The sequence below is a fragment of the Cheilinus undulatus genome, linkage group 14, assembly GCF_018320785.1.
Source record: "Cheilinus undulatus linkage group 14, ASM1832078v1, whole genome shotgun sequence".
In the NCBI taxonomy this organism is placed as follows: domain Eukaryota; kingdom Metazoa; phylum Chordata; class Actinopteri; order Labriformes; family Labridae; genus Cheilinus; species Cheilinus undulatus.
In genome coordinates this window covers 32,044,613-32,072,044 of record NC_054878.1, presented here as the reverse complement: position 1 = coordinate 32,072,044, position 27,432 = coordinate 32,044,613, and the positions used below count along the sequence as shown (strand labels likewise).

Sequence of the window (27,432 nt, the reverse complement as noted above, 5' to 3'; positions counted from 1 at the left end):
ACAAATTACATGATAAGTGTAATTTAGAGATCCCGAAAGTGATTTCCGGCTTTGACTGTTTTTACAGCTCTAATAAGATGCAGAGACCACCGTTCCATGCGGAAGAGGATATATAGCCCCAAACCCCTTCGTCAGTGTTATGTACAGTCTGTTAATACGAACTGACTTTTAAAACCTGCTAAATATATGCCATACAATGTGCAACGGCTGTGTGCAAAAAGAGTATCCCGACCGGGTAAGCAGAGAGGCGAGAGACAGTCCATCAAACGTTAGCAATCCTTGTTTTGACACGCAGGATGTCCTCAAGTTTAACCAGGGAGTACTTAAGTTATAGTTACCTGTCTATAAGTAATGCTAATTTATCTATAGAGAACACAAATATGAACCTCTAATGTTCATGTTCTTTTGTGACGCTTTAAGTATACTAGGTTAACATTAGTAAGGAAAATACTTAAGTAAGTTCAACGATGTTCAAAGTAATCCTTCCTGTGATTTCTAAGGGGAACACTTGCCTGGAGGATGGCTCTTATTTGATGAACTACCTTGGCTGCGTCAACTGCCATCAGCGGGACTTCGTGCTGATCAGCAACAAAACCACGGAGGATGAGGATGGAGAGGAGATAGTCACATATGACCGTTAGTCGTTTTATTTTAGCTCAAAAATAGATGGATAAATGCAGCACAAACATAGTTCTTAACAGCTCTCACACGTAAAGACAACCTACAACACACTGCCTTTACGGTTTTAACAGGAGCACTGACTTCAGTATGCTTAATCAGATTAATCAATATGGCTAATCTCACTTTATATGCACATTTGCACCAGTTAATCTACTTACTGTACTCAAAAGAAAGCTCACTGCTGTAAAATGCCTCACCTAATATGCATATTTGCACTAATAACTCTATTTACTGTAAGTTAAATTCTGTTAGAAAGCTCACTGTGGTAAAATGCCTCACTTTGTATGCACATTTGCACTAACTAATGTAAACTATCTTAAATTATCTTGACTACCTCATGTTAATATTCCCACACCCTTGTTTATTTTGTACTTCTGTATATAAAGCATTCTTGCACACTTTGCACATTTTGCAACCATGCTATCAATGCACTAGGACTTGTACAGAAAAATGCCTAGCAAGAGCTCGTACATATTTAAGTCCTAATTTTTAAGTTCTTTTTCTTTTTTTTAAATATTTTATCCCTATACGACGAGAGCAAAGCCAACCAGATTCAAACTCTGTTGCATTAGCATTTCTGGCCAGTAAAGCTGATTCTGATCTTCCTGTCAAATGACATATTTAGTCAGAAAAAGGGCGTGCCCTGAGGCTGTGGCAAGAGTTTAGGGAAGACGCTATTCCTGTTTAACATGATACAACTATCTTGCATGTTGTATTCAACTAATATAATTTCCCACTTATTTGGCCAGTACAATTACTCTTTTTTATTTAATATATCTAAATTTGTGAAATTTGAAGCCATAGTGGTAAAAGTTTTCAGCTTTTGATCACACATTGGTAATAATTATTAGGTCTGACCCTTATGAAAGATTTAATGATGTTAAGTAGGCGCTAGGTCTAGTGGCCCAACACCAATTTCAAAGTGATCTTGAGGCTTAGTGGAACAAAAATTGTGCAGACACGCTAAAAAAACCCCATGTAAAAATCTTTTTAACAAAAAGAATGAGTCATTAGTGTGAAAGTAAGGGGCCTGATATGGTTTTGGAAGTATAGTACTCATTTCTTGGCAGTAGTTCTAGTGTTGAAGAAATTGGTCATTTAAAGCATGTTTGAAACAAATTCGCTGATGTCTCTTTCTTCTTTCAGATGTTTGTAAAAACTGTGACCATGTCATTGCAAGGCATGAATACACCTTCAGCGTTGTTGATGAATATCAGGTAAGGTATCTCACACTCACACATTAAAAAAAAAAGAATGAAGTTGTTAATATACGTGCAGTAGTCATGGTTTGGCATCTAACCCTTCAGTGTGTTTATGTTTATGTAAAGTATGCTTTTTTGTTTTCTTTTCCAGGAGTACACAATGCTCTGCATGCTGTGTGGAAAGGCAGAAGACTCCATCAGTGTGTTACCAGATGACCCAAGACAGACTGCACCTCTCTTCTAGACCCCAAACCGACGGGTCATGATCGAGTGTTACTGACATGGATGTGCTGCTGGCTTCAGGGCTACAATGGTTTTATCATCCATCCAAATTTTTACACATAGTTTCAAACAAATTCCTTATATTTCAAGCCCTTTTAATGAACTACTGTATGCTGAGGACACACTATATTCATTCCCTCCATGACCACATTAAACTATCATGTCTTTAAATTTATAGTGGTTTTAAATAAACTTTTTAAAAAGCTTTCCTATGTTTAATTTCTTGGCACACATCTGTTACAGTCAGAGACAAAAAGGCCATGTGATGCAGCTATATGTATATTTTTTTAGCGAGAATATACTTTTTTATTTAACTGGAAAATAATTTCTGAGTTCAAGAATGGACCTTAAAATTCACAGTCATAAACCTGTTTTCAGAGATAAGGAGAATTTAAACAATTTCAATTTTTGTAAGGCTATTTTTTGATTTGTTGCACATCTTAGGTCTTGGGGTCACCTTCTGTTTGTTTTTTTCACATTCTTAAAGGTTTATATTTCCTTCTTAACCTTTGTCTGCCACGGTGAAATTAAATACTGAAAGTGTGCATTTCCATTCATCAATACTGAGAATAAACCTTGAGAGTTGGTTTTCAGTTAAGTAGGAGAGCTCAAAGGAGGATAAATCTGATCTGAGTCAGTCGCTGTTGTTCTAAACTTGGAGCTACATTCATGTCAACAGATGGAGGAGCCGATTTATATTGTAGTTGTGTATTTGTGTAGTTCTATGGAGGACTGAGAGTGCCAAAATGAAATATATAAATATATAATTCATTAAACAATTAATGTGTCATTAATTAATTAATGACATATTTAATTAATTAATTATTATATATTTATATATTTCATTTTGGCACTCTCAGTCCTCCATATAGTTTGACTGCTTGAACCCTCAAGCTCATTCTTACAGTCATTATTCAGAGCTCATGACCATGGGTGAGGGCTGGAACAAAGATCAACTGGTAAATTTAGGGCTTTCTGGCTCAGCACCCTCTTCACCACAATGGTCCGGTACAATGCCTGCAATACTGCCAGTGCTGCACCAATCCACCTGTCAACCTCACCGTCCAGATACTTGAACCCCGTCACTTGGGGCAGAGACTCACTCCCCTCCCAGGAGGGAGCAATCCACCGAGGTGCTGACCCTCACTTTGCACAGCCATAAACTGCTGAGGTGCGTGTTGGAGGTTCCTGACTGAAGAAGCCAACAGAACCACATCATCTGTGGAAAGCAGGGATTAAATTTTGAGGTCACCCTACCAAAAACCCTCCTCCCCCCAGCTGGGCCCTTGAAATCCTGTCCATGAAAATCACTAACAGAGTTGGAGATAAGGGGCAGCCCTGGCAGAGGCCAACATGCCCCGAGAACATGTCTTTGTGGGTTGCAAACACATATTCCCTATATTCCTGTAATACCCCCCATATGACCCCCCTGTGGGACACAGTTGTATGCTTTTTCTAGGTCCACAAAACATTATGTAGGCTGGATGGGGAAACTCCCATGCTCCCTGAAGAAGCCCTGCAAGAGTAACGAGCTTGTCCGCTGTGCCACAACCTGCCGTTGTTGCATTACTTATTTCAGTCCTATTGTGTTAGCAGCTATGTGTTTAGTATAGGGGATTTAAGTACTTCGGGATAAGTGTCATGTAGTCTATTCAAAAGGACATCAACTCTGACTAAAAGGATACTCTTTTAGTTTTGTGGAGTAGCCTCTGCCCTGTTCCCTGACCTTTAGGGAAAACCCTAAATACACCTAAGAGCACAGAACATAATTCAGTCTTTACTAGTATATGTTCAAGCAATGAGACATCAGGTAACCCTAGCAGTACCTAAAGTAATTAAAGGTTACAACTATAGATTTTTGGTAGAAAAGGAAGTCTCAGGCTTCTCATAGATTTTCCAAACCTCAACAGTTGTCATGTGGGAGATCCCCATTCAGTCCCCATGTCTCAGCAGTCTCTCTTTGTGCTTACAGCGATGTCTGTCTTTCAAAAAGGCTTTTTCAACAGAATTTGACAAGCAGTTGTTCTCAGGGGAGGGATGCCAGAGTCTGAGCTGGGGTGACTTGAGTTCAACTAGAGTATACGATCCAGAATTTTGTTTGTATGAGCATTGTTCAGCAATGTTTTAATTATCTTTCTGATTGAGCTCAATTCTGACTAGGACTCTAAAGATGCCACTACTTTCTCACTGAAACTAGTTCTACTAAATCACACAGAGACACAACATGTTTCATACATGCTCTTTCCATGTTAACATAACCTCTCTAAATGTAATCCATGCCATCGGGAAGAGGGACAGATCCACCCACTCAGGGATGCTGTACATAGCCACACAATGGTGGAGTGTCGCTGTCAGAGTACAGTCAAGAAGAACAAACACAAATTCTACAGCTGAGGTCTTACGGCATGTTTAAGCACTATTACAGCCTAATCTTGCAGTCTCAGTCTTTCAGGATATGCCAGCCACACATATCAATAATTTTTGTCCTGTGTAGCGTCACAACAATCAAAGCCCTGTGAAGCCCTGGGAAGTCTAGCATGTCTGATCTTTCTCTCTACACTCTATGATTTGTTCTGTCATGTTAATGTGTTTTCCAATGAGAACACAGAGCACTCTGTGCATTCAAAAGTCACAAGCGTAAACAAACCAACTGGCCAAGCAAAATAAGAATGGAGTTGGTGTAGAGAGACAGATGTGTCATAAAGGGACTACCACGACAGACTGGAAAAATAGCCACTCTATCAACCAGATGAAGCTCTAAGCTAGCATGTAATTCCTTTAAACATTTAAACAGATGAAGTAAATACAAGTCTTTTTACAGTCTTTCTGGGAGTTGTTGCTTAAGATAAATTTGTGAGTTACAACTGTGTAGTCCCTCATATCTGTAGGTAATGCTATGGCACAAATTTATTGCTCTGTGATCACCTTATCTGGTAGAGCATAGTAACAGGCAAACAAAACCTATCTTACAAAGACAAGACTTGGTTTGGTCCTAAACGCTTAATAGAAGGAAAGCTGAATACATTTTGGGCTGACTTTCTGATTGAGAATCAGTCCTGCAAACATCTGCCTTCAGTCAGAACACAGAGGGAGGGGAGGGAGAGGAAGAGAATGGTGTACCGAGGAACAGTGGAGGCATGGCCTCAGACTGGTGCTGAAGCGGGACATTGATTTAACATCTTCCCAAAAGCCACATTATATCTTTAACGCCTTAAAGGGCATTCATTTAAATATTTGGAAATCCTACATTTAAACCCTAGAATAATATTGTGGACATCCCAATGCTTTTTACTTCTGTCTCATTTACTTTTTTTCATTATTATGGTGGAAATCAAGGTAAAGGAAGTGACCATACATGGTTACTTGCTTGTTAATGGTAAAAGAAAATGCACAAAGTGTATGCATAATGAAACAGAGTCTGAGTATCTACTGTCTCTCTGAGGCAGAATACTGTTTAAGTTATGGCGGTACCACCAGTTTTTTTGTGATTTCACTTCCTGTAATGTTGATTGATCTCAACTGATTGGCTGAAAAAAATTTGGTCTTGCTGTATCACATAACCCATAAAGGGTTAATGTGAAAATTTACTTGAAAAGAGCATTTGATCATGATGAAAACCCCAGGATTTGAGGCAAAAAAGCAATAATTTAAGACCTAGACTTTATTTAATTCAATTATTTTAATAAGTATTTTGATTGCACTGAGAACAGAATGCAAAAACAAAAAGCCATGATGAAAACAATGTAACAATTTTGTCACTTTTCTCTTTCTTATGATGCAAGAAACAGAAAATGCACATTGATGCTGGTCTACATTAGGATGTACTTTGATCAGAAGCTGCTCAATAAAAATACAGATGTCTTAGATGATTGTACAAATGAATAAAAAACAATTGAAATGAATCTCATGCACTTTTACAATACTCAAGTATGAGTGCACTTACATGTACATTCTAATATGCCGACGCCTTTTTGCATGAAAAATACTTTTCTAGCAACGTAAAAGCACACTACTACACTGTGATATGAGCAATTCAATAATGAGCATTTGTCACATAGAAGAATTAATCTAGCAGTTTAACAGGAGTGAGGTCATAGATGGGGCTGCATGCCCTGCTTCTGTTCATGAATGCTGAGCTTGGTATACTGCTTGTTATTTACTATTAGTGTCCCTAACGTGAGTACTAGTATCTATTAGTGTTCACCATTTCTCTAATGGTACATATCTACAATTAGCATAATTTTTTACATCCCTCAAGTATTAAATATGATCTTTTTGGTCTCATATTAGGCCTACATGGAGCATTAAGAGAGGAGTGAAAATCATGAGAGGTAAAGAGTTGGCAATCTACTCAACCTTCTTTCAACTGCACGCATCGACCACATCATCAAGTGTTCTTAGAGACACATCCAATGAATAAATAAATAAATAAATACATACAATTTATCATACATTTTACATTACATACAGTACATTCCCTTGAGTAAATACTGTATTTACACATGCTATCAGGGACTGGATGTGACACAGTCTCTGGCTACAGTTGCACCATCTGAATCAGTCACTCATGTAAATTCAGTCATCGATTCACTTTGCCCAATCCTTTCCCCTCGTGGATCAGACCTCTTCCCCTGGAGCTGTGACCCCACTGCCCTGCGGAGCGTTCTTGTGGGTAGGCGTGCCGGGCAGGAGGCGAACCAGAGAAACTGGACGGAGAGCGGCTGCGTCCCTGCAGCGCCCCACCTTCGCGCATCTCCTGTCGGGATGGGGAGGAGCTTAGCGAGCGCTGCAGGGAGGAGGAGGAGCTGCGAGGGCGAGGAGGAGGGCTGAAGAGCATCCCGCTGCGGTCCTGCATGAGCTGAGTAAGACTGGCCAGGAAGTCTGCGTCACTGGTGCTGCTCGCACGCACTCTTAACCGCCGCCGTCTGGAGAAACATGACAGAAAAAATAGTTTCTCTTGAATTAGATACAAATCTTTCTTTTCTTTGTATTATCTAAAAGCAGATGACACATACTTAACCCGTATCTCTCAGGCCACATGAGCCCCTTTTGTGATAAGTTACGTCTCTTTTTAGTCTCACTTGAGAAAAAAAATCCAGCCAAAACTGAATTAAAAGGAAACATTGCTATCAGAAATGATTCACTGCAAGTCAAAACAATCTGCTTCCCATACACAGACAATACTTGAACTTGCCTAAATGTACACACACCGGCCACTTCAGTATCTACACCATGCTAGTACTGGGTTGGATCCCCTTTTGCCTTCAGAACTGTTTTAATTCTTCATAGCATCGTTTAAACAAGGTGTTGGAATCATTCCTCAGAGATTTTGATCCATAGTGATATGTTAGCATCACGCAGTTGCTGCAGATTTGTCGGCTGCACACCAATGATGCAAATTTCCCATTCCACCACATCCCAAAGGTGCTCTATTGGATTGAGATCTGTTAACTGTGGAGGCCATTGGAGTACAGTGAACTCTTCATGTTGAAGAAACCAGCTTGAGATGATTTGAGCTTTGTGACATGATGCTTCATCCTGCTGGAAATAGTCATCAGAAGATGAATACGCTGTGGTCATAAAGGGATGGATATTGTCAGCAACAATACTGAGGTAGGCTGTTGTGTTTAAATGATGCTCAGTTGGTACTGGAAGGCCAAAAGTGTGCCAGGAAATATCCCCCAAAGCATTATATGGACACCACCAGCCTGAACCATTGATGCAAGACAGGATGGATCCATGCATTCATGTTGTTTGTGCCAAATTGTGACCCCACCATCTGTGTGTCGCAGTTGAAATTGAGACTCATCAGGCAATATTTTTCCATTCTTCTACTGTCCAATTTTGGTAAACTTCTGTGAACTGCAGCCTCAGTTTCCTTTTCTAAGCTTACAGGAGTAGCACCTGGTGTGGTCTGCTCGTGTAACCCATCTGCTTCAAGGTTTGGCATGTTGTACGTTCAGAGATGATATTCTGCACACCTTGGTTGTAACGAGTGGTTATTTGAGCTACCGTTGCTTATCTATTATCTGAAACCAATGTGCCCATTCTCCTCTGACCTAAACAAGGCATTTTCATTCACACAACTGCTGCTCACTGGATATTCTCCCTTTTTCATACCATTCTCTGTTAACCCTATAGATGGTTGTGCATGAAAATCCCAGTAGATCAGCAGTTTCAAAAATACTCAGCCCAACTGAAACTAGCAACCATGCCACGTTCAAAGTCACTTACATCCCCTTTCTTCCCCATTCTGATGCTCAGTTTGAATTTCAGCAAGACATCTTAATCTAATGAAGTGGCTGGTAAGTGTAGTTGCAAACTTCTATTTTTTTAATCCATATAAAGGCGCATCTAAAAAATTGGAATATCATAAAAAAGATCATTTTTATTGCGATTTACTTAAGTTAAACATCCATAACTCCTAGATTCATCGCCTACAAAGTAAAATATTTCAAGACATCCGTTGTTTTAATCTTGCTTATTATGGCTTACAGCTCACAAAATGTAAAAATGCACCATCTCAAAATATTGTGGAAAAGTCCAACTCTTCTGGTCTTTGTGTCATAATCTAGTATTCCCAACTATGTCCAGCCCACATTTAAAACCAGCGCTCAGAGCCAGGGCTGAATCACAAACTTTAAAATTTTGCATGCAACAAGCTAGATAGCACAACTTGAGCAGAACCAAACATACTAACTATTGCAACATTATTCTGTATTATAACTGTTTTAGTCTAATCAACACATGACAAGATTATAGTCATTGGCCAGAAGTGACTTATATTTCTGCATTTGAAAAATAACATTTCTAACATCATATGAAATTTTGGATATCACAGTTATAACGTTTCCTTTGTGTCATTCAGCCTGCAGGTGCTACAGTAAGATGTGTCTCAGGGGTGTAACCTATTATTCTATTCTTATTACTACTGTCCAGAAACTACTGACACTACTTGGGAAGGAAAATGTTTGTGGGTTGTATGGGGACCCTGTTCAAACATAAATCTTCGCAGGTTGGGAAAAAAATCCAATTATAATGCTTTAAATTTTTCTACATCCTGGTCTGAACCTAGCATTAGAGTTTACAGCTTAAGCATTTGTCAATTAAGAACCATCAAGAAAGTATTTTGTGCAAATCTGAGGAACACTGTTCATTTTTAAAAACCCTTCAGAGAAAATGTCGTACCTGTTGTCCACACACGGGCGGATGGGTGGTTTTCCAGGAGGTGGTCGGGGCAGAAACCTGCCTGTGAGCTGCTCCGGTACAAAGGTGGCACTCACAGGACGTGGGATCTTACTTTTACTCCCTGATGAAGAGGAGAGTGACAGAGGGTCTTCTCCGGCACAGTCAGACCTGGAACCTCGCTCAGAAGAGAGTCTGTCTTTTGGAAAAGCACCAGGGAGGTTGTCACAGGACAGAGAGGGAGAGGGTGAGTGGGTTGGGGAGCCAGGGACCGGACTGCTCCAGCGGTGGCGCCTCTCCATGTTGAGTTCCCTGCTCGGAGAGTCCAGGGGGGCACTGGGATCTCGTACTGGGATTCGACTCAGTCTCGGGGACAGGGGAGAGTCTCTTCTTCTGAGCAGAGCTGGTGGTGGGGAGGAGGAGACAGTGCTCTCTACAGCGCCTCCTGCTGTGTCGGCTTGAGGCTGCTGATTGGGCTCAGAGGATCGATCGGGCAGACCAGAATCGCTCTCTGGGTCTCTGTCGGTTGTCAGGTGAGTAGTGGGGCCTTTGGCTGAGCTTGGCACCGGAGCTAACACCAGTCTTTCTACATCTTGTAAGGGTTCCTCGGAAAGTTTGTCTGATTTCCCACACGGCGCCTCCAGTGGTATCGCATCACTTTTCTCCTGTATAGGTGACTGTGGCCCATAGCTGGAGGACTGAGAAGAGATTGATAACTGTTAGAGAAAATTAAGTCCAAAATGAGACAAAAATATAAAAGATTTGAAAACTTAATTCTGTTGTATCTTTTTTCAAAAGTATAGTGAAGCAATGACATTATATAAAAGAAAACTGTGCATTAACCACCAGGTCAAATTTCAGCTAAACAAAAAATCTTGTAGCATATAAAATTAAGTTAGAATCATAAAAAATGAAGCAGTAATGTCTGCTCTGGGAAGCCAGGATCAGATTCATGTCATGACACGAAGTTGATAAAGCATACGTTTGGTTTTAAAATCTTACATGAAAACACAAGTTAAGGCCACCAACTTTTTTAGTTCCTAGGCACATTCATGTGATTTGCATTTGTATTTCAGGAGTCTGAGTTCTCATTAATTGGCTTAAAAGCATCTCATTTCCTGATAATGCACCTTCATAATAAAGGTCTTTTCATCAACATGACAAGTAGGGAGTTGTTTTGTGACCCACTCGTCAAAAATACGTTGCATTTATCAACACAAACAATGAACTTGAGCGGTGTATTACACAGCTAAGAGAAGGGAGTTGCTTTGATGCTTTGAGAATGAGGCAAAACTCCAGCTGGTTTCTTTTTATCATCCTGGATTTAAGACAAGCAAGTCATTACTTAAAATCCACCTTCAGCAGGTTTAGATGTTCCTGCTGTGCTGGGCTAAAATGACACAGAGATAAACCACCCCAGCAAATAGGCTGCAGTGCAGACAGTGGCAACCTGACAGAGCAGTAGCACAAGAGGTCTGGGATTCAATTTTTGTTGTTTTCTGTCACAAATCACTTTGTTACGTTAAGCATGTTGCAGCAGCTGCCTGAGACTCTGGCAGAGTTGGAAAAAAAACACAGCTCTTGGAAGAGTAGTAGTTGCTCTAAACTTTGATTTGAGAATTATGGAGGCCACTGTGCTCTTGGGAACAGTCTGTGGAGCAGAATTTTTCTGTAGCCTTCCCCCAATCTGTGCCTTGCAACATTCCTGTCGCTGAGATCGGGAGGCAGTTCTTTTGACTTCAGGGCTTGTTTTTTTCTCTGATATGCATGCAGAAACATCTTAGCAAAGATCCAGATAAGTGGGAAGAAGATGGGAAATGGGAGAATGCTAACCATGGGGAAATTAATATAGAATGCTGATAGAGGGTTTAATGAACAATCAAAGTTCAAGTCCAAGCAAATGTTGTAAAGAATATCAATGCGCTACTTTCACTTTATGCACCACAACAGTTTTGTTCAGCCCTACCTGGTCCATCTGAGGTCGACCCATAATGACTGAGGGCATTTGTCCCAGCATCCCCGGCAGTCTCCTGTGACCCAGTAACCATGTACCGGGCATTGCCATCTGTGAGAGGACGGGGCTGCTCGGCACTCCTGTTGACTGACCATCCTGCGGCTCAGAGGACTGGTTCTCAGTCTCGGCGGGTGTCTGCGTCCCAGGTTTGTCATCACCTGGAGGTTTGGTGCCTCCTGAACCGCTACCTTGCTCTAGCTCCAGCATCACCCACTCCTGAGAGTCTCCCTCCTGGGGAACAGGACTAAGGTTCACAGCCACAAAGCCACTGCTCGCGGCACCCTCCTCTGGGTCAGGGGTGGCGGTGCCAGAGTGTTCCTCATTGCAGGAGGTTGACTGCAACCGCTCAGGAATGGATTTCTCCCCAACATGAGGAAGGAGTGGACGCTGTTTGCCCAAACTGAAACAAATAGTTGAGAGTGTTATGGTGAGTTTCTATCTTTATATTAAAATCACGAGCTGTCATGGTTGATATATAATGTGCTGGTACTTACTAGGCCTCAAGGAAGCGCTCAATGGTTGGTTTGGGTTCAGGTGCTAGCCTCTTTTCAAACGCTAGGCTCTGACTGTGTCTCATCCTCCGGAGCAGAGGTGCAGCTCGCTCCAAGAACATTGTCTCTGACCGCACCCGCCTAGGAGAACTCTGCATGGAGCCGGTGTTTGGACTCTGGTTCCCCTGGTTCTGACTGTGTTCATCCTCACTCACCACCTTTTGATGACAGCACCAACAAAAGACAAGCTTTAAAGAAAAGCATTCTTCTTCTTCACAGAAACTGTAGCACGTAAGCATTTTAAAAGCCAGCAAGATTTCACAAACTTAAAGCCGCTATGAGGATCTTTTTGTGTTTATCTTGGTAAACTTTGTGGACGAAATAGTCCGCTGATCTTATCTTGGATATGTGCAAGAACCAGGGAAATAGAGGTACCTCTGGATACACTTAAAATTGGTACACTTAAGGGACAATTGAAATCTGTCAAACAAATTATTCAATCAATATTCCCTTTTAGAAATAGCAAAGGACACTGTATGCCTTTGACATCTCTTTCTCATCATCATCTTATCTCTTACATGTGTGATTGAATAGAGCTTTGCAAGCATTGTAGCACCAGGGGGAGATTTTGCTGTGAACGTTGCACACCAGTGTTCCCACACACAGAGGCATCTGGGTGGCCCACAGCACTATATGTGCAGATCATTTCCTTTTTTAATTTATATTTCTGCAAGGGACTCACTAGATGACAGTCCCTCTGTCTCTTTTACTCCAGTGTTTCCCATACATACACCATACTTGGGTGGACCACCCAGGTGTATTTGCTGTACATCCACCCAAGTGTATTTGTCTACCTATTTTTCTGTCTTTTACTTAATAAATAAATATCATCACCTGTGTGCAAGAGAGAAACATCTGCTAGTAGATCACTTGCACAATTACACCAACTGAAACATGCTGAATTGTGCTTTCAACATTTTTCTGAGGCTCCTGACTGACAATATCCTCCTATACTCTTGCACTCTAACACTAATGGCTGCAATGCACTGCCTCATTCAGAATAAACCTTCACATACATATCTCCCCTGCTATATAAATCATTACAAAAGGTAAGAGATGTTATTTGATCATTGCTGCAGGTAACATTGCTACAGACACAACACACCCTGGACACTAATTGGTTAAACTCATCCCTTCTGGTAGGCGTTACACAGCACCGTGCGCCAAAACAACCTGACACGGACACAGTTGCTTACCCCAGGCTTTTTATTTAAGCTTAGCCCTGCCTAATGTAAAAAATCCTGTACTGCCTTTAACTGCTTTACTATATCTCAAATACTATAAGAAAGCTCACTGTGGTAAAATGTCTCAACTCATAATCACATATGCACTAATCAATCTATTAACTGTTACTTAACCCTTGAGCCCTCCTCGGGCATTTTTGGCCATTTTTTGCAACTTTTTATTTTTTTTAATTTGTGATCATTTTTTCAGTTTTACAGCCTGTGACATGAATTTTTACAGGAACTTTTCTTTCTAGTTAAATTTTTGAAATCCAACATGTTTTACTTACATGCAATTTATACTCTCTCAATTAATTTTGTACCCTCTTTACACCTTTGAGGCCAAAAATGTACACATACAAAACACTGCCATTAAATCACCATACATCAGTATATTTTTCTTTGTTTTTTTTTCTATTATTCTCTTAAACAACTTCAGACCTGCTCAAAACAGCCAAACATTCAATTATTTTCAAGATTTTAACCCTTTAAATGCCAGTTTGATTATTTGAGATATTTTATTTTTTACTAGGAAAAAAAACACAAAAAGTGAATTATTTTCCATAAAATTAATAGTGGAAAGAAGGGGCTTTGGTGCTGATAAGAGTCTTGTATGGGTCAAAGATCTGCAATAAAATTGATTTGATAGCATTAATATTTTTTAGTGCCAGCTTTAACATGAGGGCACCCTCCTGACACCTTCGAGGCAAAAATGTACATGTACAAAAAAAGTGCCATTAAATCACCATACATCAGTATATTTTTCTTTGTTTTTTTTTCTATTATTCTCTTAAACAACTTCAGACTTGCTCAAAACTACCAAACATTCAATTATTCTCAAGATTTTAACCCTTTAAATGCCAGTTTGATTATTTGAAACATTATATTATCTCATCTATCTCATGTGAATCTGCCACATCTATGCATTTTTTTTATACTTCTGGTTATATCTTGCCAGCATTCCTGATCCCCACTTGCATATCTTACAACCATGCTATCAATGTACACTGACTTGCATTTACTAGGAAAAAACTAACAAAAGCTTGTACGAATTTAAACTTCATTTTTTCCCTCTATTAATTTATGCTGTACTTTACTGTAACGTTTTTCACAGTTAAACAAGAAGCAATGTGTCAGGGCCATCCCTACCATCCAGGTGCAGAGTACTCTAATTTTGTGATTTAGCAGACAATTCTTTTTTTCTCTTTCAAAATGTAATACTTGTTTGGAAATAAAATAACTTAGGTGTACAGTACAATCAAATCTAAAGTAAAAGCACTGCAAATAATGATTTTGTGATGCAATATGTTTCACTGAAACTTGAGCATGTATAGGGTTAATTACAAACTGACAAAAGTGTGAAAAATAGCATTGGGAATCCAACATTATTATTTGTGTTGCATTAGAAATTAAGCATATCAACTGTTAAGGTTTTAAAATATGTATCGTCCCACTTCATTATAGATGCAAAACATATTCTTCCCATGGAAACTAACTAAGGCTGCTTCTTCAGGGTGCTCTTATTCGCCTCTCTGACACCTACCCTGTGGTAGCACTAACAGGCACTAAAGATTACTATATAGAAAGATCAAACTTTAACTCTGATGGATTCTTTTGCCTTTGTAGGTCATAAAGAGACATAACCATGAATTTCAGTCCATTTCATAATCAGATTAAAAACTCCTCACAGGAGCTTCAAGTGTCTAGAAGACAGGAAACCACAAGAGTAGGAATTTTTTTGCCAAGTCCAAGAGAAATGGATGAGTAAAGGTTGTCGGGGTAAAAGCTGTAATTATATTTTAAGGTGAAGTGTGATCTGTATACACTAGAGGCTACGATTCTCTGCACAGGAACAGAAGCATTAACATAAGAATAATTAAACTGACAGCAGTGGTAGGAAAAAGTGTTTACAGTGAACAACATTGCCCTGACCTTCCTAATCATCGGTTGGGCGTGTTTATGGTTTCGGTTGCGGTCCATCTCTTCCCACACGTCTCCACCTGGGGTGGTCGGTGTGGGGATAGGGGGGCAGTTGTCTGCATCACTGAGGCGCTCCCCTTGCAGGACATCCTCTGTGTTCTCTCTCTGCAGCTCACCCGGCAGCACCGAAGCGTTAGCCATGCTGTGGAGGAGAGAGAAGGTCACCTTCCAGCTCATTTCCACAGCACAATTTAGAGCAGTCTCTTCTCAGGGATCTCTGACTGCGCAGATTTCTGGTCTAAAAAAAGCTGCAGCTATATATCTGAATATGTGCTTCACAGACTGTGAAAGAAGGAGTTCAAATAGAAAGCTGCAACAACAAGCCAACATCAATTAACAGAATAAAAAGGTATAACAAGTGGTGGAGCTCTCTTTAAGTTTAAATACCCCAAGTAGGCAGGAGTGAGGCGGGTGAGCTGCTGAGCAGTGGTTGCTGCGGCAGTGATGGTCAGTATATCCTCTGAATCACATTTCTCCCAGTCGTATGGGTCGTTCTCCAGCACACTGTGGCTCTTCATGGCACTCTCAAACACTGACATCAGGAGCTGTTGCAGAAAATGCATAGTGTCAGCAGCCGGAAAGGGAAAAACAGACAGCATATACAAAAATACTCAAAACAAAAAAAGACACCTGATAGTCAGGCTTTGTGAAGTAGTCCAAGGTCAGGATGTGATCCAGGAATGTACTGAACTCTGAAGGAAGGTGCTTGAGCATTAGTCGATGGTCATACGTCTCTTTTAGATTTCCTACTTGTTCCTGAAAACAAGGGGGGGGATTAGTGGGGGATTAGTGTTAGGACTAATTTGCTTACTTAACCTATTATATACACTAATCAAAATTCAAAAAGGCATACTTTGTCTTTAATTTTCCTCCAGGGAAGCTGACCAACAGTGAACTCAACAAGCATGTAGAAGAGGGACCACAGGTCATCATGGCGGCCCATTTCCTACAGGAAATGAAACATAAGTTTGAGTATTTATAAGGATAAAAAGTAAGAAAAAAAGAAGATGATTTACTAAAGAAAGGACTTCATGGAGAAATGTCTCCAGTCCATTCTGACCTTATTCTTATGAGCATTGATTGAAGCATATCGCACAGTTCCTCTGAAGCCTGCCACAGGACGAGGCTGAAAGAGAATGAAGATATAATCCATCGCCACATTGATGTAAAAAAAAAAAATACAAAACTTAGTTTAAGGCAACCAGAACAATCCTAAATAACTGATATCTATACATTTTTATTTTAAGGAAAATTGATTTACAGTGTTATCATGATGACACATCTCAATCTCAGGTCTCTAAATCTTCTTGGGATCTACACATGTTAATGTCAGACGAGGGTCACTGAGTTAGCATTGTTTTTAAGGGAAGCATAGCAGACATGTGCATTGTAAAGGCCAGGACAAAAGATTCACAACGTGAGGCCGTTTTAGGACGCCGCTGGCGATAGTTGCAGCTGTCTGAACTGAGCCACTGCAGCTCGAATCGGCTGGAGATGCTGCCTACAAGTCAGTTTGACAAATCCTTGGTGGCTGGTTTTTGGACGTGGCAAACAGAAAAGTGGGAAATGGAAACCTCACTTTGAATGCCAAAAAAAATTTCGTTCAAGCAGATTATTCCATCAGATAAAGTCATGCTTTGAATTAAAGCTAAACAATTTGGGAACAATCGAATTGCAATTTTTTTTAACCTAATATTGCGATCGTGATTTATTACGCGATTATTTCTTAAGTTCCTCATCTCATGTACTTTCCAACAATTACAAGTAATAGTTCATTTTATACTATAGCCAACACAATTTTAGATTAAACTAGGGCTGAACAATTGTGAAAAAATATGTAATTGTGATGATTTTGACTCATTTTGCAAATTGGATATAAACTGTTGTATTATAAGGGAATGTTATTTTTACACAATTCTCATATTTAACAAGAAAAACATAAAAAAATGAGATATCTACTAAAAACAACTGTTTTTAGTAGATATCTTAGCTATAACAAGACTTAGCTGATATGTGCTGTTAACCTGCACTGTTGTTGCATGACAATACTGATGACAAAGTGGAATTTGTGATGAATCACACTGCAGGAATTGTACAGTAAATGTGATTCATCATAATGATAAAGACACAAAAAAAACAGTTAATGCACAGTACTGTCTTTCTTGTAAAGACATATTAATTGTGCAGTAACTTAAGAAATAAACATTGCACCTCATATGCACATTTGATCTAATTCATTTTTTTGTGTACTCAAACTGTGTAAGAAAACTTCACTGTGGAAAAATGCCTCACCTCACAAGCACATTTTTACTAATTAACCCTTTGCACATTTTGCAACCATACTATCAATGCACACAAACTTGCATATAGAAAAAATACCTAAGAGCTTGTACATATTTAAATCTTGATTTTTAAATTCTTTTCTCTGTTCTATTTGTTTGTATTTAATGTTGAGTTCTTGTACATACCTTGTTGTGTAAGTATACTTGGCTAATAAAGCCAATTCTAATATCACCCTAAAGTGAGTGGCTCTGAGAGCAATTGCTATTGAAACAATACATCTTCTGACTTTGTTGCTGCAGTGTAAACAGGTAGGCTTTCAGAATATATATATATATATATATATATATATATATATATATATATATATATATCTATATATATATATATATATATATATATATATATACACATTACACACAGACTGATCTATTTCAAATGTTTGTTACTTTTAATTTTGGTAATTATGGCTTACAGCTAATGAAAACCTAATGTTCAGTATCTCCAAAAATTAGAATATTACTGAAAACGAAAAAAAATAAAATAAAATAAAATAAAAAAGATTTTTTAACACTGGCATTGTGTCTGGTTCAAGACTGGCTTGACACAAGGAATGCAATAGTTGTTAACCTTGCAAAGCAGATGGATTCGCCCGTTTCCATATTTCTCACCGGCAAATCCATCTTGCAAAGATCCCATCTGAACAGATTGGGCCCTGTCAGAAAGTGACAGGACCAGTCAGGAGTAAGAGGCAGTACTCCCAGGCGCAACAGAGTCGTGACATAAGAAAGCAGTGACAAGAGGCTGGTGCAATCATAGAGATTAGCATGGATGCTGCTATAGCTTCAGTTTTATCAGAACTTGACGGACGACATTTCTTCGTTAAAAGAACAAAGAACAGCATTGCTCCTTGGCCCGTAAAGATATGACAGACAGAACGTTCATCCAATCACCCTCTGAGTTTTTTTTTTCAAAGGCTCTGCCCTTTACAAACACAGTCCAGGGGAGGTTTCCCAGATGGATGTGTGAAACAAATCCATCTGGGGTGTCAGGTTAAACAGTTGTAGCCCACGTTTTGGATCCATGGTGGCACTTGAAGCAGTATCCCCGCTGCTGTCCATTCCTTAGGAAGCTCCCCAAACTTCTTGAATGGGCTTAGTTTCATAATCCTCTCAAGGCTGCGGTTACTCCCGTTGCTTGTGCATCTTTTTTTTTTTTTTTTTTAACCACATTTGTTCCATCCATCCAACTTTCCATTAATATGTTTGGATACAGCCTCTGAGAACAGCAAGCTTCTTTAGCATTCACCTTTTGTGTCTTACCCCCCTTGTGCAGGGTGGCAAAATCGTCTTCTGGGCATCTGTCAAGTCAGCAGTCTTCTGTATGATTGTGTAGGCTACTGATCAAGACTGAGAGACCATTTAGAGAATCAGGAAACCTCTGAGGGTGTTTTGAGTTAATTAGCTGATTAGAGTGTGATACCATAAGTCTCCAATATAGAACTTTTTCACAATATTGTAATTTTCTGAGATACTGAATTTGGGATTTCCATTAGGTGTTAGCCATAATCATCAAGATTAAAAGAAATAAACACTTGAAATACATCAGTCTGTGTGCAATGGATACATGAAATATGAGTTTCACTTTTTTAATTGAATTACTGGAATAAATCAACTTTAGAACTGCAAGCTATATCTGTGTGTTGGTGAAGCCATTCACCAACAGTTTTATAAATTACATATTAGACTGCTCATTAATGAATTAATCATGGGTACGTGCCAATGCATCTTTTGTGGGAGGTACTACATTGCCTAAAATGAAGACGTCAGTAACTTCAAGAAAATAACTTAACCATCTACATAAAAGCAAAATGAGCATTTTCAATCATGCAGTATGTGATTGTATTTCTCTTGAGATCCTTTATTATACTAACACTTACTGTCAAAGTGCCAAACCTCTAACAGAGTACTTACTGGACGGACTTCCTGGCTGGAGTTTGTAAACTGGCGAGCCAAGCCGAAATCAAGCATGTAGCAGCATCTGCAGGTACTCGCCAGTCTCCCCATTGCAAAGTTAGACTACGAGTTAAACACAGACATGTGCACGTTAAACAGCAGCTATACAGATATAAATTTTCTATGATACGCATAAATGCAATTACAGTAAATAAACAACCAGGTCATCTCACAGGTTTAATATCCCGATGCAGAAAGCCTACAGAGTGGATGCTTTCAATGGCCTCCAAAATCTGCTTGCCAAGTCTCAAAGTTGTAGAGATAGAAAAGGTGGCTCGGGTCATTGTTCTGCGCAGATCTGCCAGATTCCTCCCCTTGAGACAGAAAAGAAATCAAGATTTAATGTTTGATTCATGTTGCAGGAGCAAATATAATATTGATAAGCATCAAGTGGAAGAAAACCTACTTGGAGTTCCATCACCACATAGTTGAAACGGTCATTACGACCACAACCCACGAAGCGGCAAACATGGTCTTTGCCTGTCAATGAAATAATGCCGTACAAAAATCACTAAGTAGATACAACACAAAATATTAATTACTCAGATGTTTGCATTTTTCAAAAGGCATATCTATGTCCAAGAACATATAGAGGGTGTTAAAGTGTGTGCATATGTCAATTTTTAAAAGATTTGTTTTTTTTTTTTGCCTTTATTAGATAGGACAGGTATTATGGGGAGAGACAGTGGGAAAAGATATGAACCAAATATGCAGCAAGAACAGGCATCGATCCCACAACCAGTGTATTGAAGACTACAGCCTCAGTCTATGGGTGTCTGCTCTACCACCTGAGCCAAACCAGCACCCCAAATGTCAAAGTTCTGGCAATAACACTTAAATTATTGTACAGTGTTGTCATTAATATCAGCTTAAAACCAGAGGAAGAAAGTAACTAATTATTTCTAGTCAAAGTACTGTATTTGAGCAGCATTTTAGGGTAGGCTTCTTGAAGTTTTTAAAGAACATTTTGAGGTCAGTATTTCACTTCTACTTAAGTTTTAACCAGAGCAATGGCACTTTAACTTAAGTGCACAATTCTTGTACTTTTTCCCCTTCTGTTACTACACAATAGCACATAGTGAGAGAATGATTCCACATCCCAAAACCATTGTTACACTTCACTTTATTACAATAGCATGACTTTACATGAACAACCTGGTAGAAGCTCCATATTATTTTGTTGTTCCTGCCCATTAAGAAAATACCATACTTTATTGTACAACTCCCCAGTAGCGACTCAGTACTTTAAGTAAACTTAAATGAAAAACATTTTACTTTTTCTTGAGTAGATTTATAGACCAGTACTTTTACTTTACTCAGTTTTAACCAAATTAACTGACAGTCAGATTTATATTCCTCTTAAAAAGAATAATGAGTACTCTGTTCAACTGTTGTTTAAGTGTCTTGATGACATAAAGGTCTGGATGGCTCTAAACTTTCTAAATTTCAATGATAAAAAGACAGAGGTGATGGTTTATGGTGGTACCACTGAGACCCTTCCTGTACATCTGGGTCCCCTGGCCCAGTACACCAAACAGTCCTTCACAAACTTAGGGGTTAAAGTGGACCCTGATCTTACGCTTGACAGTCAGATTAATGCTGTTGTATAATCAAGCTTTTTCCATTTGAGGCAGCTGGCCAAAATAAAGCCAATTCTTTCAAAGCAGCACTTTGGGACGGTAATCCATGCCTTTGTTACCACTCGGCTAGATTACTGTAATGCATTGTATGTGGGGGTTAGTGGGTCCTCCATGGCCCATCTTCAGATGGTACAAAATGCAGCTGCACATCTTTTAACTGGCATACGTAAACACAACCACATTTCGCCCATTTTAGCCTCACTCCACTGGTTGCCCATACAATTTAGGATTAATTTTAAAATTCTTTTATTTGCTTTTAAATCTCTAAATGGTCTTGCAGCGCCCTACCTCTCTGAGCTTCTACACCCATACAGACCCACCCGCTCCCTCAGGTCAGCTGATCAGCTGCTCCTGAAGGTGCCCAAGACCAAGCGGAAGCTCAGAGGGGACCGTGCATTTGCTGTTGCGGCTCCAAAACTATGGAACGATCTACCCCAGCATGTTAGACACTTTAGACTCTTCTCTACCCGTTTTTAAATCTCTTCTCAAGACCCATCTCTTTTCTCTGGCCTTTCACACACAGTAGTCGTCGACTTTTATATTTATTTGATATTTTTTATGCGTGCCTTTTCATGTTACTTATGTTTAATGTCTTTTAAATTGATTCTGTATTTTATATGTAGTGCTCTTCTTTTATCTCTTGTGAGCTGCCATGTTTTTTATGTATTTTTATTTGTTCTCCTGTACAGCACTTTGGTCAACTGTGGTTGTTTTAAAGTGCTTAACAAATAAAGTTGGATTGGATTGGATTGGAGTACTTTTGCATGAGTACAGTAGTACTGTACCCTTTCCCCTCTACTTAAATACACACAGAAAAAGAACAAGGAGATGTGTCAAACTATCTCAGCTACATGACAGAATGCATAATGTAAACAACTTGAATAAAACTAATTCTTGGAGGAAACTCAAGCACTCCCAGGGGTTTTCTGTTGCTCTTTTACTGACAAGAGGACAGCATCCCATCACTCACCCTGAAGCTTCTTCAGCACAGCCACCTCCATCTTCAACACCTGTTTGGGTTGTTGAGCAGACTCCACTTTTAAGGCAACAGTGGCCTGGCTCAACTGATCCAAAACCTCGTAGATTTCTCCAAAACCACCTCCTCCGATCTTCCTCATCTGAAAAGAGAGAAATAACTGCTGTGAGGTGCAAACACGCAGTTGCTCTTCTTGGGGCAAGAGTGTGACCTAAGATGATTTTGTGACATCTCCTTTTTCTGGCGTACTCACCACTTTCCATCTATCTCTGACCAAGTCTGCCACTGACAGGATGTCTGTGTGCTCTCCAGCCCCACTCATCCTGAGTGCTCTCAGCTACAGCCTGCACCTGGCATCAGTGACGCAAGCCCCTCACTGAAAACATGGAGCACATTTTAAATTCATTTCCTCTCTGGCAATCACTGCATAGTACACTGCATGCTAATGAGCAAGCAAACGCTGGGGAAACACTGACTGGTTTGATGTGATTGTGCGTGAAAAGACACACGTGGAGAATGCCATTTCTGCTTCAACGGTTAGCTACACATCACGTCTCCATGGATCATAATAGACGCTAAGTAACGCGGAGATGGTCACTAAGAGAGAGCGGCTAGCGTCGCCTGGTTTGTTGACTCTGTGCCATAGCACCACAATCGCAAGCGCAGCGGCATTTGCAGCTCATAAATGGCTATAACCCCGACGTCAAAGGGGATTAGATTTAAGAAAGTTAATCTCGCTAGGCAGTGGCGTTCACTGCGGTGGTCCTGTAAACAAGCTAACTAGCATGATTGCAGGGATAACCATTGCATAGCAAACCGCTCTGACCTCTTACCTCGCTTCGTTGCACTATTGCCGTTCAAGTCAGTGTTTAAAATCCAAGCAGTCCCCATACTCTTAGTGTTCATTCTTAGTTAGCCAGGTCATGCCAAGACGTGGTTTATTTCACAGCTGAGATAATGGTACTGGACCATAGCTGCCGTTAGCTACAGTTAGCCAGCTAGCCTGCTGCTACTGGATGGGGAATGATGATGCCCCGTGCGCTCCCTCTCAGCAGCGGCGTTGGTGACGTCACAGCGCTAGTCTCCCCTGATTGCGCCGCAAACTTCTGCATCTCCACATCCCTGATGACACGGACAGAGAGAAGCAACTCTACATTAAACATGACACGAAACACAGAGTGACAGGGACGTAAACAGAACTACTTACGGTGCAAAAGGGGAAGAGAAAAAGAGAGGCAACGCTGCAGCCAACAGTATTTTACCGTCACAGTACAAAATGATGACTTAAATACAGAATAGCAGGGAAGCAATTGTGATTTTTGGTGCCCTTGACAAAACATCCACAGCCGTGTCAAGAACCAGTTGTTTGGAGTGATTTTCATCTTCATGGTGAAATGGTAGCCAGGGAATACTGATTAACCAGTGACAGGACCTTCCAGACACAGGTGTGTTTATACTACAGTCACTTGAGACACATTCACTACACACAGATGATTTTATTTATAAAATCATAAAAGGGTAAACTATCCAAGGGGGTGAATACTTGTTATAGGCACTGTATCTTGACAACCCTACCTGCTTCCAAACCTTTACAATTTTAATGTATTTATTTAACCAGATGAAAACCCATTGAGATCAAGATCTCTTTCACAAGGGTGACCTGGCCAAGTGGTCAGCAGCACACGTTACTATAAAACAATGCGTTCTCTCCCCAAAGTGAACTGTTTTCTGGCATTTTAATATCAAACAGCTGTTTCTGCTGTGAAACAACTGTTTAATGAGCTCTGTAGCACCCTATAATGTAATAATTTCCTGATAATGTAATAATGCCTGATAATGTAATAAAAATTGCCCTTAACTCAGTCGAAAATGTAATAAAACCCAATAATGTAATAACTTCACCAATAATGTAATAAAATATTCTGACTGATATTGTTATAACATTTTTACTGATAATGTAATATCTTTTTTTTCAAACCTGATAATGTAATACTTGACAGATAATGTAATAAATATGGTCATTTTCAGTCCAGAGTTCTAAATTTTGTGTTTTAAGAATCTAACAATGTTATATACACTGGATTTGAAACAATAGAAGGACTATTGTGTTAAATTGCAGACCATGAATACCATCCAGCCATATGCACATGTGCAAATAATCAGGGACATGCAACTACATCCTGGTCTTACTGAGTGGGTGATGGACTTACCTCCTTGGGAGACCAGAGAATTCCAGCTCAGATGAACTTCTGAGCAGCACTGGAGACCCCAGGTAATGCTTCCCTAAACGTACCTCTTCACTTCACAGATTTCCAACAAATCACTACCTCATGAAACAACCACAAACCAACAAAACAACTTTCAGTAACACTTCATTTGAAGAGGGTATACATAAGCGTTCATAACACCTACATACACATTACATGACACCTGACATAAACATAGGCCTATATATCCACTCATAAATGCTTATTATATCACTTTCAATGTCAAATTGACATCTTACTCTATGTCAAGTGACATAGTGGTCAGCGAACATACTGTCATACTACATAGTATATTATGAGGTTTAGCTGTATAAATAAAGGTTAAATAAAAATGTCAGCATCAAAATGACAGAACTTGATGAAAACTGACATGGTCATCTTTCAAACTCCTTTTTTAGGGTTTATACAGGGTTTCTGAAGTTGTATTTATTTCTATGGAAGTATACAATTTTTTAGAGGTGAAAGTAATTGTCTTAAGGCCTTATGTCCATTTAAATCCTGTTTTATTGATGTGACATCATTTCTGCAAAGCTATCTGCTACCTTGCATATATTTCTTTTGAAAATGTTGGACTAACTGGTTATGTTATTAATTCTTATTGGTGAGATGTCCAACCTCTAGAGTTTATATTTGGTCTATAGTAGGTTAAATAAACCACTGTTAACTAGTCTGATGCTTCTAAAGACATTCATACTGCTAGTCTACGTATTTTAGCTCACTTAATACCCTCTTAATGTTCATGAGCAGTTCTGTTTCATTTTGTAAGCTACTCATCATAATGTTGTTTACCCGTATGTAGTATCGTAATAAACAGTTGTTACAGCGTTGACCACATAGAAGCTGAACTAAAGCGCTGACTATGCTTATGTATACCTTCTTCAAATAAAGTCTTACTGAAAGTTGTTTTGTAATGAACATATTTATTACATTATCTGTCAAATATTACATTATCAGGTTTGAAAAAAGGTACTACATTATCAGTAAAAATGTTATTACAATATCAGTCAGGATATTTTATTACATTATTGGTGAAGTTATTACATTATTGGGTTTTATTACATTTTTGATTGAGTTAAGTGCAAACTTTTATTACGTTATCAGGTGTTATTACATTATCAGGAAATTATTACATTATAGGGTGCTACAAGCCCTGCAAGGGAACAAACTGGGGAAGAGCCAAGGGCAGGACTGTTACCTTTGTCAAGCTGCAGCTTGTTCTCATACTCAGTTTGTCTTTCACTATGTCACAGTGCTGAGTACCTTGTAGTATAAGATTCCCTTTAGCATTTTTATAAGGTACATCAGTCTTTCAACCATGTCAATGCTGAGCCAGACACTTGAAATATGTAGTAAAGTTGATGATGAGATTTTCTTGAGGTGTACCTTTTTGATGAATGGATATTTTTGGCCCAGAAAGGTTAAACCTGGTACAAATGCTGCAAATGAAAAGAGAAGTATCTGCAAACACATACTGAAATGAGCTTTAATTTCCTCCAGACTCTACAGCCTATCCATCTATCCATTAGATAGATGCATACGTCTGTCAGTCTCTCTGTCCCACTCCTGCTGAGGGATTCCAAGGTAATCCCTCCATCCCCCTGAATGCTTTAGATCTCTTAAATAACTTTAAGTTGGATCCTCACATTGAAGAGCATCAAAAAGGTATTTTTTAAGTAATTTTGACATTTTCCACATCCATGCAGCAGCCAATACATCTGCTTTTTGACTAACTATTTAAACATTACAAAAGACAATAGCACAATTTATAAAAGCTTTCAAGCATTATTTTGAGGATGGAGGGTAGTTTTGACTTGGCCACAGTATTTCTAGAATTCTCTCTAATTCCTTCTTTTCTCTTTATGGTGTTTAACTTTAGTGTTTTTAATAAAATTAACACCTTTCTTGTCATTGCACACTGAACACAAATTGAGCTTCTCTAAACAACAGAGAAATGCATAAAACATTAATACCCAGTCTCTCAAAACACATAAAATACATACACATAAAATGCATCCATAACACCTTACAAAAGTATTAAGGAGGTAGATGAAAATAAGTTTAAGAATTTTTTTGTGTCATTAATCTTACTGCAGATGGAAAATTACCAGAAGTATTGCATATAAGATGCTTTTGAAGATAGAAAAACAATACTGTACCTTAAATATTTAATGTGCAATTTTCACATCAATGTTGTTTGACAATAAAAAAAATCATGATTTGGGGCTGATGTTAATGTAACACACATCAAAATAAGGAATAAATGTCATGCACTATGCTCCTGACTAAGTCCTGTGTGGAGGAGTGTTTTCTGTGAATGAGTCAGCTCAAAGAGCCAGCCCTTTTACATGAAAGACAGATGCTGGATCACTTTTGAGAGCCGTCATCCTTCAAAAGCTTTTTGAAATTTATTTTTATTTTATGCATTGATAAGAGTTTATCTTTCTCCACACTGCTCTGCCACAGGTAAACCACACAGTGAGGATTCATGCTTGATGGCCTTGATTTGACTTGTAAGACTTTTAGGGGGATGGAACATTTAAGAAAATCATTAAACAAAATGTTCAGAATAAAAAGAAAATTGAATAAAATACAAGCACACCATTCAGTTAATCATAAATCAGTCTTTGTTAATATAACCCCAGTTATCTCAAGAAGCTTTACAAAGAGGGTAGGTCTAGACTGTAATAATAACAGTAACCATAGTAATAATAATAATAATAATAATAATTATTATTATTATTACTATCATTATTATTGTTGTTTTTGTTAATAGATAATATGATAAGGTTGTTATAGTGAAGACAGGATGATCTCAAATGATGAACTGTTTTGGAGACAAAAGAGCAGAATCATACTGTTGAGCTAAGCAAAATGATACTGATCGCTAAAATATACTGAATTCCCATCCAGACCATAGTAATAGTAAAAAATAATAATAATGAATAGTCATAAAAATAAGAATTATTATTAAAATAAAAACACTTAAATCTTATCAACAAATTGCTACATTTGGCTAATTCTATTGAAGACATGATGGTATCATATGAGGAACCGTTTTGGAGCCGAACGATCCGGATCGTGCAGCTGAGTTGAGCAAAATGATACGGATCACTAAAAAACCCGAGATTCCCATTAA

General features: G+C 39.0%; 2 protein-coding genes across 3 annotated transcripts; one reads left to right on the top strand and one right to left on the bottom strand.

Annotated features, from left to right (window-relative positions):
• The first annotated feature begins 67 nt into the window (after positions 1-67).
• Positions 68-2,373, top strand: churc1 (churchill domain containing 1). Its single transcript, XM_041805785.1, has 4 exons — positions 68-235; positions 501-636; positions 1,828-1,898; positions 2,035-2,373. The coding sequence occupies exons 1-4, from the start codon at positions 197-199 to the stop codon at positions 2,125-2,127; spliced, it is 339 nt and encodes a 112-aa protein (XP_041661719.1). The 5' UTR covers positions 68-196; the 3' UTR covers positions 2,128-2,373.
• Positions 2,374-5,829: 3,456 nt separating this feature from the next.
• On the bottom strand, positions 5,830-23,036 carry ttbk2b (tau tubulin kinase 2b). Of its 2 annotated transcripts, none has more exons than XM_041804508.1 (15): positions 22,856-23,036; positions 22,283-22,405; positions 22,024-22,171; positions 19,820-19,893; positions 19,587-19,727; positions 19,372-19,476; positions 16,179-16,244; positions 15,972-16,064; positions 15,749-15,874; positions 15,506-15,663; positions 15,071-15,260; positions 11,859-12,073; positions 11,317-11,764; positions 9,354-10,048; positions 5,830-7,090 (listed from the first exon to the last, which is right to left on the bottom strand). In XM_041804508.1, exons 2-15 carry the CDS (start codon positions 22,349-22,351, stop codon positions 6,745-6,747), a joined length of 2,874 nt encoding a protein of 957 aa, XP_041660442.1. In that variant the 5' UTR covers positions 22,352-22,405; positions 22,856-23,036; the 3' UTR covers positions 5,830-6,744. The 2 variants fall into 2 exon arrangements, with proteins under 2 accessions (XP_041660442.1, XP_041660441.1); XM_041804507.1 differs by having other exon boundaries at positions 22,863-23,036.
• Between the last annotated feature and the right edge of the window lie 4,396 nt (positions 23,037-27,432).